This window comes from Gobius niger (genome assembly GCF_951799975.1).
Source record: "Gobius niger genome assembly, chromosome: 10".
In the NCBI taxonomy this organism is placed as follows: Eukaryota; Metazoa; Chordata; class Actinopteri; order Gobiiformes; family Gobiidae; genus Gobius; species Gobius niger.
The window spans coordinates 13,271,760-13,288,310 of NC_136861.1; the positions used below are offsets into that span (position 1 = coordinate 13,271,760).

Consider the following 16,551-nt stretch of genomic DNA (forward strand, 5'->3'; position numbering starts at 1 on the left):
CCTCCTTTGATGTTTTTATTTCCCTCCCACTGACCACTTTGAAACGGGCTGGGCACACTTGGTATTAAAAAATTCTTACGTAAAACCTCGGTGAAGGTCAGATCTGCTACTGTTAATGTCTCTGTAATAAAGTTCAATGGTAGAATTATCTAAACACACAGTAGACGTGATTATCGACAGTAATATAACACTTCAACCTTATCACAATAAATAGATGAAAGATAAAAGAGATTTCCTCCAAAATCAGGGAATTGCCTTTAGAGTTATATAGATTGGTGCCCTTTGTCAGAAATCAACATCCAACTCAAGAATGTTGAGAGCTGTGTTGACAATTGTGACAAAGAGATTTTTTTTTTTTTGACACAGCATTTGAAATATGTATTGTATTTATTTATATATATTTTTCTCCTATTTGTTTGTGCAGACAGACTTTTGCTTCATGGACGTCTAGTGACATCTACTGGCTGCCAAGCACGAAACACCCAGCGACAGAAATGGACAGAATAACATTTTGCAACGGAGATATATTATACTACATACTATACTATAGCCTACTATATATTATATATCTTCATTGTAAAATGTGTATTCTATCCATTCTACTACAAGAACAGCAAAATACTAGGACTTTCTATAACTACCACCACTGTTACTATTACAACTGCTGGGCACCTAAGACAGCAAAATGCGTCTTTAAACAACTGAATGGAGATAAAATATGTAATTTTTTTGCTTAACTTCCCTCTTCAAAGTTTGGCGCAAAAAATAGTCTTCTTATTATTAACATTTGGAAAGTTGTACAAAAAGACAAACGGGGTCAAGTGTTTAGGAATGTTTCTCATTTACTTAACAGTAAGTCAGCACATTCATCACATCTCCAGAAGAGACAGTAAAAGTCACATGTTTTCAAATGCCATGATACACAGGATGCAGCAACTTTTCTCAGTTCGATTGTACTTGTAGTATGTAACAAATGAGAACTGGTCTCTCACAGTGTGCAAGTTTGTGACCTTTATGGAATGTCAAAATAAGATTAAATTTTTTCAGTAACAAATTGTTTCAAAAGCTACATTTTCATCAAACTATTGGGGTGGCAGGTCACTACTAAGAGACGTAACTTCCATAATCAGCTGGAGGAAGATTGTGTTTATGTATTTCAACTAAAGTACAATGTAATGGCACTTTACAATTATTATTAACATTCACATTCATCTCAGCAGTGAGGAAGGAAGTAGGCAGCAGTGTGAGATTACTGTTTTCTGCACATTTCATTGTGTATTCATTTTTAGGTATATTGTCAAGGTATAATGTTGCCTTGTATCAATCAGGACATTTAGTTTAGTTTTTGCATTGGAGTACAAAAGACCTGATATGTCTTACATTGCCAAGTAATTGTCAAGTATTGACAACAAATGTTGACAATGTAGTAGTATCACATTAAAATAGTCAATCAAAATCATTTTAAAAAACAATCTCCAAGCAGATTGGTTTGGGCCAATCAACCCACAATTAACACACTTTTTAGGTAAACTATATATTTTTTTGTTTTTGTTTTAAAAAGTCACTTCTTGCTATGAACAGATAAAATTTATAGGTAAATGCAAATAAAAATGCCCAGATTTGATGCTCTCATGATGTACAATATGTGCACAAACAGCAGTAAATATTAAATATTTTTCTGATATGCAAAGATATTTGAATAACAGCATTATGGTCCTTCATAATGATCCCTTTAAAACAACAATCACTTTTTCCCCTCACATTTTTGAGATAATAACTTTCCCTGCTTATTCAACTGTCAGTGGACCCACTCCCTTTGTTTTTATTTCTACTGAGAGGAAAGGTAGATTTGCTCTGAGGTTGTGTCATTTTACTGGCCAGAAACACAAATGGTTCGATGAGAGTGCGTCGGTCGACCACTGACACCTCCCACAGACGGACTTTCTCATTCTTGGCCCAATTCTGCGCCATGTTCGAGTCCACTCTCCGCTCATCCGGCTTGTCCAGCTTGTTTCCCAGCACAATAATAGTTACCTGTAGATCAGCAAAACCATCAAGCTCAATACAATCACATAAGGTGTCATGCTCTTAATTGTGGATGGATGAAATATTCCTGTGACTAAGAATGTAACCCTTTAGACGGCCATTACCTCTTTCTTGTCTCTGTGACGATCAATGTCCTTTTTAAGGGCCTCCATTCTCTTAAAGGACTCTTTGCTGTCAATGCTATAAACCAGCACAAAGCCGTCTGCAAAAGTGTAGTAGTGTCGAGGAAACTCCATCCCATCACGAAGTCCACGAGTGTCATAGAAACGAACCTGCTCCCGAGTTCCTCTATCAGTCTCTATGGAGCCAATGTAGATGTCTTCAAGTGTCTCCATGGGCTCTGAGCCTAAAATCATAATTCTGATTATATAACCGTTTCATTAATGCAATACTTAAATGGCAACATTAGAAATCGCAATTTCTCTTTCACAGGAATAATTAAACACATAAAGTAAGTTATGTAAGTCCTCTATTTACACACCAATATAATGAGGCTGTCACATTGCTCATCACTAAGCACACAAATCAGTCAATGATAAAATCTTACTGTGAAACAATATTCACAACAATGATGTAATGAAAGACATTCACAGTTTATAGAATAATTTCAAAGTGTCCTACCTGCCACATGGTTGTTATACAGCAGTTGTTCCAGCACAGCAGTTTTACCCACAGCAGACTGCCCACAAACTACTACTTTGCAGCTCTTGCCCATGATGCTATCCTTCCCTCAAGCTAGAAAACCTAGAAGGGAATGACATAAATGTTAGAAGTGCCCAATATAACAAGATACAACAATGCTATGAACACTTTCAAGAACATACTAGTTTTATGAAGTAGCAGGGGTCAATGCTATTATGCAAAAAGTAATTAACTCGATTAGTTTAAATGTCTCAATTTGTGCATAATACAAATTTGGGCTAGTTAAGATTTAGCTGAGGACTTTGACATAGATTATTTCACTTGTTCTGAGACTAGTTTCCCTACATTTCGTAATTTATCTTTGCCAAGAGGGTAAGAAAATTGGTCTTATCCCATTGGCAGTTTTGCTTGCTTAATTCAAGCGAGATTTACCTTAAAACCAGTCTGAAATGTCCTTAAACTAGCAAAGTAAACTTGGTCAGATCAGGGGAAAAAAGTGATGAGTGAAAACCGCTGAAAACAAGTTGCACTTCCTCAATTCAAGTCATTTAAGCCAATGCTTGATATTTACTTTTTGTATGGTAAGCTTTATTAACACGTCCGCAGTGCCTCATTTGTGTTTCTGATTCTTGACCAATACTTCGTCAATTCAGCGAGCTACAGAATATCTACTGCAAAAAACGCTGTTAGTATTGTAAACAGAACGATCCAGTTTCTCTCAGAGCTAAAAGGCATGCTAACATGTTTTAGCAAGGGAAGATAGCATTATAGCTAGCTTTACAAACCACATTCAATCCACTTCCTGAACAACATTATTACATAACTATCAACAGCTACCCATCCTCAACATATACCCCAAACACAATGCATTATCTGGTCAATGATTCTAATTTCAACTCAGATTGATCGAAAGCTTGTCCTGTTTACCTTTTTTGAGGGACACTTCCTGTTTACAGTCTACGTAGGGACGTAACCACTGCAGTCTCAGGCCACGCCCCTCGTCGTTGACGGCAAAATGGCGGCGGAGCAGAGTGATGCTGTGAACATGGACCCGGACTTGGAAATAATCAGCGACGAGGAAATAGAAAGGTAGGACGGATCGCGCTTGTATTGTCAGCAGCAGGCGTCCGTGTGCGAGCAGTTACGCCGTTGCTCCGCGAGATCGCGCGCGTGACAGTGTCAGTTGCCGCATAATGAACACGCAGCAACACGCTAAGCTAAATCTGGCCTGAGACTGACTGGCTGTGTGTGTTGCCCTGGTGTTGCTTGCTTTGCCAGCTGCTGTTGTGCTGTATTTACTCTGCAGCGGCAACTGTACTCTTTTAATGTGTCCCTCGAAGCGTGATCTAACAGTTTGATAGGTTGTCAAATCTGTGTTGCATTTATCTTTCGGTTTCTGTTCCCCCGTGTCTCATCAACGTGTTCGTGACCGAAAAAGGTGGATGGTTTCCAAAAAAAGGCATGGCACTTGCCCTGACTGAGCATGGTGTCATATGTTCCTGGCTCTGCTCTGCTCCACAAAATAGTAACATGTTTGACCACTGTGCCGCTGCTGCTGCTGCTTTGGCTCTTTCTATGTTTAGTTCACCCCCGTGCACTGTCATTCACATTCATGGACACGTGGTTTTGATTGTGTAGTTAGTTATTCATAGACACCCCTCTGTTTCAAATCGGGAAAGGTGACACTTGGAAAAGATTTTGCATTAGTCGACACGAGCAATTCCGTCACAAATATGACCTTGGTGGCAGATCCTTATTTGAATCATCATCTAGCTTTGGAGTTAATAGTCAGGTAGTGCTTCTATGTAGGCTATTATTTTAGAAGGATGAACAGTAATCTAAGACTAGAGTCAATTGTATACTCTTCCTTTTATGCCTGATGCAAACAATGTAATTGGGAGGGGACTCCTTTCACCACCTCTTATTAATTTGAAACACTGGTCTCTTTTTCACCCGCTTGATTGTTGTGTCTGTCTGACTTTGTTACAGGGAGGCTGAAGGCTTCAAAGAGCAAGGAAATGCCTTTTACGTCAAAAAGGATTATGCTGAAGCGTTCAACTTCTACACCAAGGCAATTGGTAATTATGTCCACTTTATACAGCTCAGATGCCATTATACTGAGCTCTTCTCCCTTTTTAAGAGATCCTATATTCCCTCTGCAATAAGACCGTAACAGCTCCGTCTGAATATGTGCTCGTTCTTTTTTAATTTTCCCTCACAACTCTCAATCTTTGTTTTTTACTACATTTCTCCCACATTTATTTACATGACTAATCTGGAAGATCCTTCAATGTCTGCTTATTTAAGAAATTCATGTCAAAAGAAATGCCACATGAACACAAATGGTAAATAGACTCTATTTATATAGCACTTTCCTACCTTTATCATGCCCAAAGCGCTTTACAGTGCTGCCTTCTCTGTTATCGCAATGGGTCAGTGGAACACACTGCCAACAGAGATTATTGCATGTGCGACATTCAAAAGATTTGCGCATTTGACTAAAAAATGGCTTCTAGGAAATCAAACTTGCACTCATGATCTGAAACGACGTCATGAGGGAGCGCCCGTTCACCTAGAAAAAGGACTGGTAGAAAATGTTATAATGTTTCAAACGTATTTAAATTAAATGTATGTTAATGATGATGTTAAAATGTATAAATCCATGGTCACGGAATATTCATCTACATTTAAAATCAGTTTTTGTTCTGTAAGATCAACCTGCCCAGGGTCTACAGGTGGAAATTGGCATTTTTGCAATAACCTGGTACAATGCATCTTTCCTTTTGGTCAATTTTAAATCGTGCTCTGTCCCTGTCTAAATGAAAACCATACCATACCATTAAGGAACCAGTCACTCATTCACTCTCTCATTCATACACAAGTGTTCGCCGACACTGGAGGCAAGTTGGGTGAAGTGTCTTGCCCAAGGACACAACGACAGTGTGCATTTGCAGGACATGTTTTTGTTTATTTCATTCCACACAACAAGGATACCTTTACACTATCCATGTCACTTGGTATTCCCCCTAAAAATGATAATGCTTGTGTTCACATTCTATTGCCTCAGTGTAATTAGGATAAGAGTTGGAGTTAATGGAATCTTTTCTTGGTTTCATTTGTTTATTGCAGACATGTGCCCCAAGAATGCTAGTTACTATGGGAATCGTGCGGCCACACTGATGATGTTGTGTCGATACAGAGAGGCTCTAGAGGACTCGCAACAAGCCGTACGGCTAGACAACAACTTTACAAAGGCACGTGGCGTTTCCTGCTAACCTTGTGTTGTAACGCAATAACGTCCCACAAACTCACATTCCTACAGAGCTTATTGTATTGACCAGATAGTATGGCTCTTATTACAAGCATGCAGCAGAATCCAAAATATTGTGGCTTAATTTGTAAAAAAGAAAAAAAAAGAAAAAAGGTGATCTCATCTCTCGACTATGGCGTTCTGATTTCTCACGTGTAATCATTTACTACAGGGTCATCTGCGAGAGGGAAAATGTCACCTGTCTCTCGGAAACGCTATGGCTGCGGTCCGCTGTTTCCAGCGCGTTTTGGAGCTGGAGCCGGACACCAGCCAGGCTCCGCAGGAGGTGAGTGGGAAAAACATGACGTATCTTATCTGAAAAATGATAAGCCTCTCAAGCTACGGGCCAGACTTGTGCGCCAATACAGTGGGACAGTGGGAAAGAGTGACACATCGGGTTTAAGGAGAGATTAACTAGAGTGCGCCGTGACACCAAGTTTTGGGTGACACTGTTTGCCCGTTGACCTCATTTTATAAGCGCACAATGAGGACACAGGCTTGAGGCAGCGTCTCCAGTCTTATCAGTGACGCAAATCCAAATGAGATTCTATGCATCTTGAAACTGCTGAAAAATGTTGGCTGACTTGATTATTAATTTGGGATTTTTGTGGGACATAGGAAACACACTACTTTTCCTAGCAAACAATAAGGACACAATTTGGTCAATACAACTCCAAATTTGAAATTTTGTTATAAATGTTGTCTTGTTTGCAATCATAATTCAAAACTTATATTAATGGGACTATACATGGTTTAAAAATGTTAAAACTAAGTATTTTCATCCCCCTACTTGTTCCAACAATGTCCTAATGTGTAAAATGAGCCCAGACTTATTCATCACAACTGCCTCTAAAATCTTGCACTGTCACTCAAAAAGTTGTTACTTCAGTTCGAAGTGCCGTCTTGCACGAGCTTAATATAGAGATTGCAGTTACGCATAAGACCTGAGGTGGCACTAGTGAGCATAAAATGACCAGCTTGCATCTAGTCTCTTTAAGATAACAATAAAATACATTGCAATATAAACATGAAGTGACGGTTCCTCTGACATAACATCTTGGACGTTTTAGGTTTGACAAACGAACACCCAAACCAGAAAATGATGTTTGTGTATTTAAAGGGGGCCTATTATGCAAAATCGACTTTTTCAAGCTTTACATCATGTTATTAAGTCATTCCCTCATTAAAAACATGCCTGAAGTGTTGCCTTAGCACATTCACGTATTTTCGAGTAATCTGTAAAAACTCCGATGGCAGCCATTTTAGGGATAAAACGCCTGATTCCTTCAGGAAACGCCTCCGACCTCCAGGATACGCCTCCGACCTTTCGTCACCAGCCGAGTAACCAACCACTGCCCCTCAGCAGAACCCCCTCGCCGCAGTGTCTAGCCCTAAGATGTAAACAGAGTCATCATGGAGGATTAGCTTCATGTGTTGTGAACCGGAGCCACAGCAGACTTTTACAAAGACACACATCAGTGTTTCTGTTACCGAAACACCCAGGATTAAAACCGGTGACAAGAACGCTTATTTCAGTGTCTGGTTCTGCGCTGGGCCTTGATGATGCACAGAGCCTCCGGAGAAAGCTAATGCTAAGCTAAACCTCGAGTCATCACGTGAAAACGAGAAATATGCACACATAAAGTCAATAAAACCACCACACACATGAAGAACCGATAACAATGATCACACACGGAGCCTGGCTTGTTGATTTGGAAGTTTATTGCTCACATTTCATCTACAATGGGTCATAGCCGAGTGGTTTTCTCCCGGAGCTAACAAGCTAGCCGCGACAAGCTAACGGGAAAATTCACTGAATACAAGCAGCATATTATGCATTGAAAACGTCACTAAAACAGGCAACTGCTTGAAGCAGCCTTTATGGTGATCACACACGGAGCCTGGCTTGTTGATTGTGTAGTTTATTGCTCACATTTCATCTACAGTGAGTCGTAGCCGAGTGGTTTCTCCCGGAGCTAAGGCACTATTAGCCGCGACAAGCTAACAACCTTCACCTTCACAACATTCATTGAAAACAGGCAGCATATTATGCACAAATAACGTCAATAAAGCAGCAACTACTCGAAGCAGCCTTTACGATGATCACACAATGAGCCTGGCTTTACACATTTGTGGTTTATTGCAGACTTTTCATCAACAATGAGCTGTAGTCGATTATAACAAGCTAACGGGTAACCTCGAAAAACCACTGTCCACCTGCACAGATAATGTCCGTCTTTTGAATCGTATGGGCTCCTGCAGATCCTGGTGTCGTCCATGGGGGTATAGTTAGAGATCCATAGGGCATGGCAGATGCAAAGAGAGAGCCTCCAAACAGCAGTTATTTTTCAGGCAAGAGCCCCTTCCAAGCGTCCGGTGTGGAAGGTTTGTCTCCAAATAATATCCTGTGTGGCCATTGTTCACAAAGTGATAAACAGTAGGTCCTTTCCAACAATAAAAAGTAAAATGCACCGATCGTAGTTTCAATACAGTTGAGACAACGAGCGTAGTGTTTGTTGTGATGCCACAGACAGCGTGTGGAGGGGGCGTGTCGGAAAGGGTCAGAGGTTCTTAAAGAGACAGGGGCCTATTTCAAGTCATTTGCTACCACCATTTTGAAAGAGCAATTTTATACAAGGCAGTTATTCTAATTCACTGCATTTACAGACCAACAGACGGTCTCGTCATCATTGTAGTGTGATATAGACTGGTGCTATGTGGCTGAAAAAAGCATAATACCCCCTCTTTAAACAACGTTGTGAATATGTGTAGATCAAAAACGCAGAGTCCATCCTTGAATACGAGAGAATGGCAGAGATCGGATTCGACAAGAGAGACTTCAGAATGGTACGCAGTATTTTCCTTCTAAATGTTAATTGTGTCTTGCCAAGCTAATGCAGACTGGCTAAGCTTTATTTTGGTTCTTAGGTCGTGTTTTGCATGGACCGTGCCTTGGAAACAGCCACAGCGTGTCACAGGTTCAAGATACTGAAGGCAGAGTGCTTAGCCTTATTAGGACGTTACCCAGAGGCCCAGTCCGTCGCAAGGTGAGGAAGTAGAAAATGAAGGCAAACTGTATAATGTACTGTATGTAATTTTCCTCCATTTATCAAGAAACTTCTACTGAATCTAGGTTTGCTTGATTATTTTTCCCTCTTGTCATACTGATGTGTTACCTTTGCTTCCTTCCAGTGACATCTTGCGAATGGACTCCACGAACGCAGACGCTCTTTATGTGCGAGGTCTGTGCTTGTACTATGAAGACTGCATTGATAAAGCCGTCCAGTTCTTTGTCCAGGCGCTGCGCATGGCTCCAGACCATGACAAGGCCCGCCTCGCCTGCAGAGTGAGTACAAGCCTGTGTTCAACTGCGTCAAGCGTGTGTTTAGTCAGTCTAACGTGTATGACAATGTAAAGTTCGGACCAAAATTATTCATACTGGGACTGAAATGACAGAAAGTGACAATGTATATTTTCTCACATTTTCCTGCTGAAATCGAGCTTAAAGGTGCAATATGCAACTTTTTATGTGGAAAAAAAAAAGATATTTGTGCATATTTGACCTTGTAGTGACCCAGTGTCTGTATGCGCGGTCAGCATGGTGCCTTTACTTTCCGTTGTAGTGGTCTCTAGGACGCTCTAGGATCAATTTTCCAGAAGGTTTTCACTCCTCTCACCAGAAAACCTATAAAACAATTCATCCTGGAGCATTGAAGAGACCACTGGGTCACTAACTACAAGGTCAATTACGCAAAAATTTAAACATTTCTTTTTTTGCATTAAAGGTTGCATACTGCACCTTTAATTTTGAATCATAAATTGCAGTTCTAACCACAATCAAGAATTTAGTCATTATCTCTTAGCTCTTGCTTTTTTTTTTTGGCGATAATTTTTTTGGTTTAAAAATGAAAAATCACTTGTTTACAGTTCAGAAATATTAACGCTTGAGAGGAGGCTTGAATGTAGTACAAAAATATAATGAATTAATGTTTGAGTTTGAGCATTAAGATTGTAATTTCCATTTGGTTGTTAATTGTTTATCCCTAATATTTAGTTATTACTAGGGCTGTAACGGTACGCTAAAATTGTATTCGGTTCGGTTCACGGTTTTGGAGGGCTCGGTTCGGTTAATTTTCGGTACAAATAAATAAGAACTAACACATTTTTTCTTTTGAAAAGCTGCCAATACACAATAGAATTCTTGCATAAAATAAATAAAAGCGACCCCCTGAGTGAGGACCACTAACCACTAAACCACTGTGAGACTGGGATTTAGGACGACTACTAGTCTATTTCCCTTTTTAAAATAGTAAATGGCAAATGGTCCCATTCTCTCACCTCTGGTCCCTGACCCACAGATTGGGAACCGCTGATTTAAAACTAACTGAAACCTGCTCCTGACTGTTGTCTCTGTCTTACCGCTGAGAATTAGCCTGTGAGTCGCTCAATCCGTGTAAGTAACTGCGCTCATGAGAACCATGTGGATTCAACTCAACAAAAAGGGCACGGAGAACGGCTTTACTCTCGTCCATTCGCCAAACTACTGTCCGGATACTCTAGACTCACCAGACACAATAAGAAGAGAGTTTAAATGAGAGTGAGGCCCAGAGCTGCAGCCCAGAGTCCGCGCAGAGAAAACATGAGAGCTGCGCCCGGGACACGGGTGACGTGATGCAGCCGCGGAGGAACCGGGAAACAGACGGCCGAGCGGGGGTACGAGCGGAGAAGCACTCGCGCTTTGGAAGAGACGGGGGGGAAGGTGGTCGGTCTCTCCTGCTCATTCACTTCAGCAGACTACTCCTTTTTGGTGTTATATGTGGCGAAGTAGGCGGAGAGTGAGTGCGCGCTGGAAGAGCCTGTCCCGTAACAACGCGTTGGTTAATCAGTGAAACAACACTACGCACCTTGCGTAGTTTTCGTATAGGAAGAACCGGCTCTGAGCGCTGGTATAACTTTTTGGCTGAAGTGCGGACGTGATGGGATATTGTAGCGAGGCTCAAGACTTTTAATCAAATACTTAAAGCCAGCGCCTTCAACGACTGCAGTTTCTGAGTTTCTCTCAGCTACTCATGCAGCTTCACTTTGTTCCGCGGCACTTTATGACGCTAATAATAAATTTACATTATTTAATGAAAATAATACACTGAAACGGTACGCAAGTGGACCGAACCGAACAGGCCGAACCGAAGCGGTTCAATACATCCCCGTGAACCGTTACACCCCTAGTTATTACGTAGAATTTTTAACATTGTTGTCCAGTGATTTAAGGCGTTTTTGTTATTTTGCTGTATCAGTAAATGAAAACATTTCTCTAAAAAATTTATTTGTTCTATTTGCAGAATGCCAAAGCACTAAAAGCCAAGAAGGAAGAAGGAAACAAGGCTTTTAAAGAAGGAAACTATGAAGCTGCCTATGACCTTTACTCAGAAGCTCTGACAATAGACCCCAACAACATCAAAACTAACGCCAAACTGTACTGTAACAGAGCCACCGTGGGATCCAAGGTGAGATTGTGCAGATGCCTCTGGAGTGTATTTGTTGTTGTTGGGCCACGACACTGAATAGTTGCTATGGAAAATTGGCTGTCAATGGCTCAAATGATCTGTTGGTGACGAGGGAACAACATTGTAGCACGTTCATTTATTTATTAACCTAATGTACTGTATTTATAAGACTGGGGGGTTCTCTGTATCATATTTATATCTATTTGTGTATTGACTCACTTCTTTTCAGTCATTCAATTGGCTTATATTTTGTCTCATTACAGCTGAAGAAACTAGACCAGGCTGTTGAAGACTGCTCGAAGGCCATCAAACTTGATGATACCTACATTAAGGCCTATTTAAGGAGAGCACAATGGTATGTTATACAGTTAAATGAGACCAGACTTTGTTGATCCACAAGGGAAATTGCATTGTCATAATAACAGTAAACACACAAAAACAATTAATAGCAACACCACCAATAAGGATGAAAATGAAAAAAACGTAGAGTCATTAGTTGCGGAATAGGCCCCTTTTTTACAAATCTCTTCATAGCGTAATATAAATGCACAGTATTACAAAAGATAGAATAGATTAAAATATGTATATAATGCAGTGAAACCCAAACGTCTGTTGCAGTTATATGGACACAGAACAGTATGAAGAGGCAGTTCGAGACTATGAAAAGGTTTACCAGACAGAGAAGACAAAAGGTGAGAAATGTTCACTAAAGCACTCGCGGGTGAATATTGATAACGTTTGCTAATTGCCCTATTCATTTTTGAATAAAAAATAATACTTGTTGCCTAATATTTGTGGCCCTAGTGGTATTTACTTATGACTTTATTGTGTACAAGTCCTGGAAGTTTGAAAGTGAGAGAAATTCCTTTATGTTTTTTTGCGAGCAGCTTAATGCATGAACAACTTTTCATGTGAAATGGTTTTGCAGTTTTTAATAAATCAACACATCTGTTATCAGTAAAGTCCATGTTTACTTCACATCTGGAATCGCAGATGGGTCACGCTTAAGAAATGTTTAAATAAATCCTACATACCGTTGCTCTAAATTATTTATTCTTTCAGAGCACAAACACCTCCTCAAAAATGCCCAGTTGGAGCTGAAGAAAAGCAAACGGAAAGATTATTACAAGGTCCTGGGTGTGGAAAAGAACGCCACAGAAGAGGAAATCAAGAAAGCCTATCGCAAACGGGCGCTTTTACATCACCCCGGTAACGCCCACTCACAGTATGCCATATTTAAAAATAATAATATGCCGTTCTTAACCGGCCTTCTGTCCTCTTATAGACCGTCACAGCAGCGCCACCCCGGAGGTGCAGAAGGAAGAGGAGAAAAAGTTTAAGGAAGTGGGGGAGGCCTTCAGCGTCCTCTCAGATCCAAAGAAGAAAGCTCGCTACGACAGCGGGCAAGACCTGGAGGACGATGGCATGAACATGGGAGGTGGGTCATCTGGGATTTCCCATAACACAGACTTTTTTTGTCCCAAGACTATATTGCTTGTCACTGTTTTCTGATAATCATTTTAATTTCTTCTCCACCAGATTTTGACGCTAACAACATTTTCAAGGCGTTCTTCGGTGGCCCTGGTGGTTTTAGTTTTGAAGGTAGGTTTTGTTTGCACACAATACATTACCACATTTTCTATATCGCAGTATAGACCCTTTAAATGTTTGTAAAGATTCCGGGCTTAGCTGGAGGCGGGAAGCTAGATTCCTATCTATGCGTTTGTTAAGTGTCACGACTTCCACTTCCGGGTCCCAGCAGAGACAGCGAACAAAACATAAAATTTTTAAAAAAACAACTATCAATATTTCTGAAACGCTACAGGGAGTTACTGAACCTACTTATGCCTCAGACTCATTAGCCAAAAATGCTGCACCTACTGCTATAAAAGGAATATTTACTAAAGTCACTATTTTCGGTGTTAGCGTAGCTGCGGGTGCGTACCGATGTTCCCCGGGTCCGATGTTCCCCGGGTCCGATGTTCCCCCACTTGTATTGACGGGGGAACATCGGACCCGGGGAACATCGGTACCTCGCATATTAAAAAGTCCCGATGTTCCCCCGTCAATACAAGTGCCAACGCTGCATGCGATCAGGGTAGACTTACGCACAGGCATAATGCAGTGCTCTTCATTCATCAGGCAAAACGTAAAACAATCATCAGCAAATATAAGTAGGCTACTCATGCCCCAACACTACGTTAGCCTGTAGTGAGCCGGTCACAGCGGAGGGTGCAAGCAGGGATGACATGTCGGGGCACAAGGAACTGGTACACGATGCAACTATCTGCACAGAGACAGCCAGATGCGCGTCCAGGTGCGCGTCCTGCAGACACAGGTGCAGACCGCGCAGATGTCTCTGTCCTGGAGAGGCAGTGAACACTGAATGATCAGGACCGTGGGGTGGGCTTGGACAAAATTGGGTGTTCACAGGTCCACCCGTGGTGCCGCGTAATTGTGCCATAAGCCCTGATCACTTTTCCTTTGCTGCGTTTCCTCAGCGTTCTCATTTAATATAGGCTATGGATCGTTTTTATGTAAAAAAACAGCGGCGCAAATACAGTTCAACGTCATTCAGTCTCAGTGGCCGCAGAGCGGCTGATGGCCAAAGCACAGTGCGTAATGCGCGCATGACAGGCGGCGGCACTGGGAGAGGAGTGAGGACGCAATGCGTTGCCCCATTCGTAAAAAGATCCCTAATTTAATGTGTATAAGGCTGGAGTGCAGCCATCAGAAAAGACTTGCTGAGAGTTAGGAGCGGCTATGGCACGAGCCGCTGCACTTGGCTCTCCGCGCGCCGCGTGATGGACTACGCTGGGGCTCACGGACAATCACAAGAAAAAACATGGATTTACGCACGATCGAGCTACAACAACGAACCAATCAAGCAGGTTGCGAGGATAAACGGGGGAGATCTGTTTACGAAAAAGAAAAGCGGCTGTGGGTGAGTTTGCTCTTGCTAAACTGCGACACGTTCTTATTCTGAGGTTGTACAAAAATGTTGTAGGCTATTACAATACGAGATCTACAAGACTTATAGTATGTTATAAAGTAGCCTAATCAGTAGGCTAGTTATGAGCGGAACCAAGCCGCTTGTTGCTCCATTATCCGCGCGTACAGGGCCGCTCTGTGCCAAGCGGTGAAGAGAGAGGCGGGGGGCGTGTTCACTGCTTGCATCGGTCGGGGAACACCGATGTTCCCCAAAGTACGGGGGAACATCGGACCCGGGGAACATCGGACCCGGGGAACATCGGGCCGACCCCGTAGCTGCTGCCCTGTTAGCATTTATCTCCGCTAACTCGGATTGATTTTGGTAAATATTACTTTTATAGCAGTAGGTTCAGCATTTTTTGGCTAATGGACCTGATAAATAAATATGCTAAGTAACTCTCTGTTGAGTTTCAGAAATATTGATGTGGTATTAAAGAGTTTTTTGTAGTTTCTCGCACATCTCGGGACCCGGAAGTAGAGCTGTGACGTCACCACTTAACAAACGTATTTCCATTGTAGCTGTTGTCATAGTAACGATAAACAAATGTCTAACTGTTGTGGAAATATCAGATAAACCTTATTTTATCATCTCAAATGTCATTCCTCTGGTTCTTGCACCTTAAGCCACATCAGGACCACATTTCTTTGTTGTAGTTTTGCACTTATAATCGCTAGTTTTAGTTTAATCTCATTTCTCCCGATCACTTCCTGCCTCCAGCTGATGTCACTGATGATGTAAGCAGCGAAAGGGTCTATTAAGCAGCACAATATCCATACAAGAAGCCACATCTGTCTGAGATTAACACATTTTTGCCTATACATCCTTTAACTTTTTCTTTTTTTTTTTTTCTCCAGCATCTGGACCCGGCAATTTCTTCTTTCAGTTTGGTTAATTGGAGGATCGTGCTTTCCTCAGAAAGTAAAAAGACACTTCAACGACCCACAACTCAACCATTTGTATTTAATATCTGACTGTTTACAAAGGCAGTTCTGTGTCTATGCCATTGACTGAATGAATGCAACCCAATGACCACCTACAGCAAAGCGATCAAACACCCATTTAGGAGCAGCTAAAGCAATCGGGAAATATCATACCACATTGAAAAGTGCTTGAATTCGGACTACCAGACATGATTTAGGCCTACGAGACTATAGAAACTTCAATGGCTGCCATCAACACTGAAGGAGGAGAAATTTCAGTGCAGCTACAGATTACAATTTGTGCTTTTTAAAAAGTCCCGAACAATGTTGTGGTGGTGTGCATGAAAGTTACTGGCTTGCATATTCATTTTTTTAAAAGACAGTCACTGGGCAAAAAACAACACACTTACCCCTTTTTTCGAAGACTGCTTGGTGCCTCTGTATCAAAACCCAAATGGAGCACAGTTTTCAGATAGACAACGCTGTATCCTTCACTCGTCCATAGAAATAATGTGAAGGACACACACTACAGAGGTGGAAACGGCTGAGGTGGCGCGGTTTTGCCTCCGCCTCTCCTCGTCTCGCGTTTTATGTTGGATGTTGCCATTCTCACAGATTGCTGCAATGTACATTTTACTGGAATGTAAAGTGTTAATTTGTGACTATAGGTATGTTTTTTTGTTTTCTTTTTTTATTTTGATATGTATATTTATTGTAAATTTGCAATGTATTGACACTTTATGTTTTATTGACAGAATCGCCATTGCAGTATTTGGGAGGTAATCGTTTTCTTGTCTCGCTGATATTTCAGAATTGGAATAATTTGTATTCCCAATGTCCTTGAAATGAGGTTCACAATGTAGGAATTGTCTTCGGCAAAATGGTGCAAAAATAGTGAAGAGGTGCAAATAGGAAAAATTCAAACAACACTAACAAATGCATTATAATGGAAGCTATTACCTCCTGCAATTGTGGGGATTTCGATCAAAAACAAGGACGCTGTAGTCATCTTTAACTCACTGCGTTTTCACTCTTACAGTGAAAACTCTTCTCTTCGACCTTTAAAAGTACCAGCCATGTCAATAAAGTTGGCCTCTTCTGGGTTTCCCTCCAAAATGTCTCTGTTGTCTATTTTAT

At 41.2% G+C, this 16,551-nt stretch overlaps 2 protein-coding genes across 2 annotated transcripts; one reads left to right on the plus strand and one right to left on the minus strand.

The window, feature by feature from the left end:
* Positions 1-1,577: 1,577 nt before the first annotated feature.
* nkiras2 (NFKB inhibitor interacting Ras-like 2) lies at positions 1,578-2,801 on the minus strand. Its single transcript, XM_079565406.1, has 3 exons — positions 2,668-2,801; positions 2,151-2,392; positions 1,578-2,034 (listed from the first exon to the last, which is right to left on the minus strand). Exons 1-3 carry the CDS (start codon positions 2,759-2,761, stop codon positions 1,792-1,794), a joined length of 579 nt encoding a protein of 192 aa, XP_079421532.1. The 5' UTR covers positions 2,762-2,801; the 3' UTR covers positions 1,578-1,791.
* An 857-nt stretch (positions 2,802-3,658) lies between these two features.
* Positions 3,659-16,517, plus strand: dnajc7 (DnaJ (Hsp40) homolog, subfamily C, member 7). The gene is made up of 14 exons (XM_079564486.1): positions 3,659-3,777; positions 4,678-4,766; positions 5,818-5,942; positions 6,171-6,284; positions 8,771-8,845; positions 8,927-9,045; positions 9,191-9,344; positions 11,338-11,502; positions 11,766-11,857; positions 12,121-12,194; positions 12,565-12,711; positions 12,788-12,940; positions 13,042-13,104; positions 15,349-16,517. The coding sequence occupies exons 1-14, from the start codon at positions 3,704-3,706 to the stop codon at positions 15,384-15,386; spliced, it is 1,482 nt and encodes a 493-aa protein (XP_079420612.1). The 5' UTR covers positions 3,659-3,703; the 3' UTR covers positions 15,387-16,517.
* The last annotated feature ends 34 nt before the right edge of the window (positions 16,518-16,551 follow it).

Bases quoted from the DNA above. Each gene is read 5' to 3' on its own strand.
- nkiras2 (XM_079565406.1), bottom strand. From the start codon at position 2,761: ATGGGCAAGAGCTGCAAAGTAGTAGTTTGTGGGCAGTCTGCTGTGGGT. The intron at 2,393-2,667 runs GTAGGACACTTT...TTATGATTTTAG, and splicing joins GTATAACAACCATGTGGCAG to GCTCAGAGCCCATGGAGACA. The intron at 2,035-2,150 runs GTAATGGCCGTC...GCTGATCTACAG, and splicing joins GTCACAGAGACAAGAAAGAG to GTAACTATTATTGTGCTGGG.
- dnajc7 (XM_079564486.1), top strand. From the start codon at position 3,704: ATGGCGGCGGAGCAGAGTGATGCTGTGAACATGGACCCGGACTTGGAA. The intron at 4,767-5,817 runs GTAATTATGTCC...TGTTTATTGCAG, and splicing joins CTTCTACACCAAGGCAATTG to ACATGTGCCCCAAGAATGCT. The intron at 5,943-6,170 runs GCACGTGGCGTT...CATTTACTACAG, and splicing joins TAGACAACAACTTTACAAAG to GGTCATCTGCGAGAGGGAAA.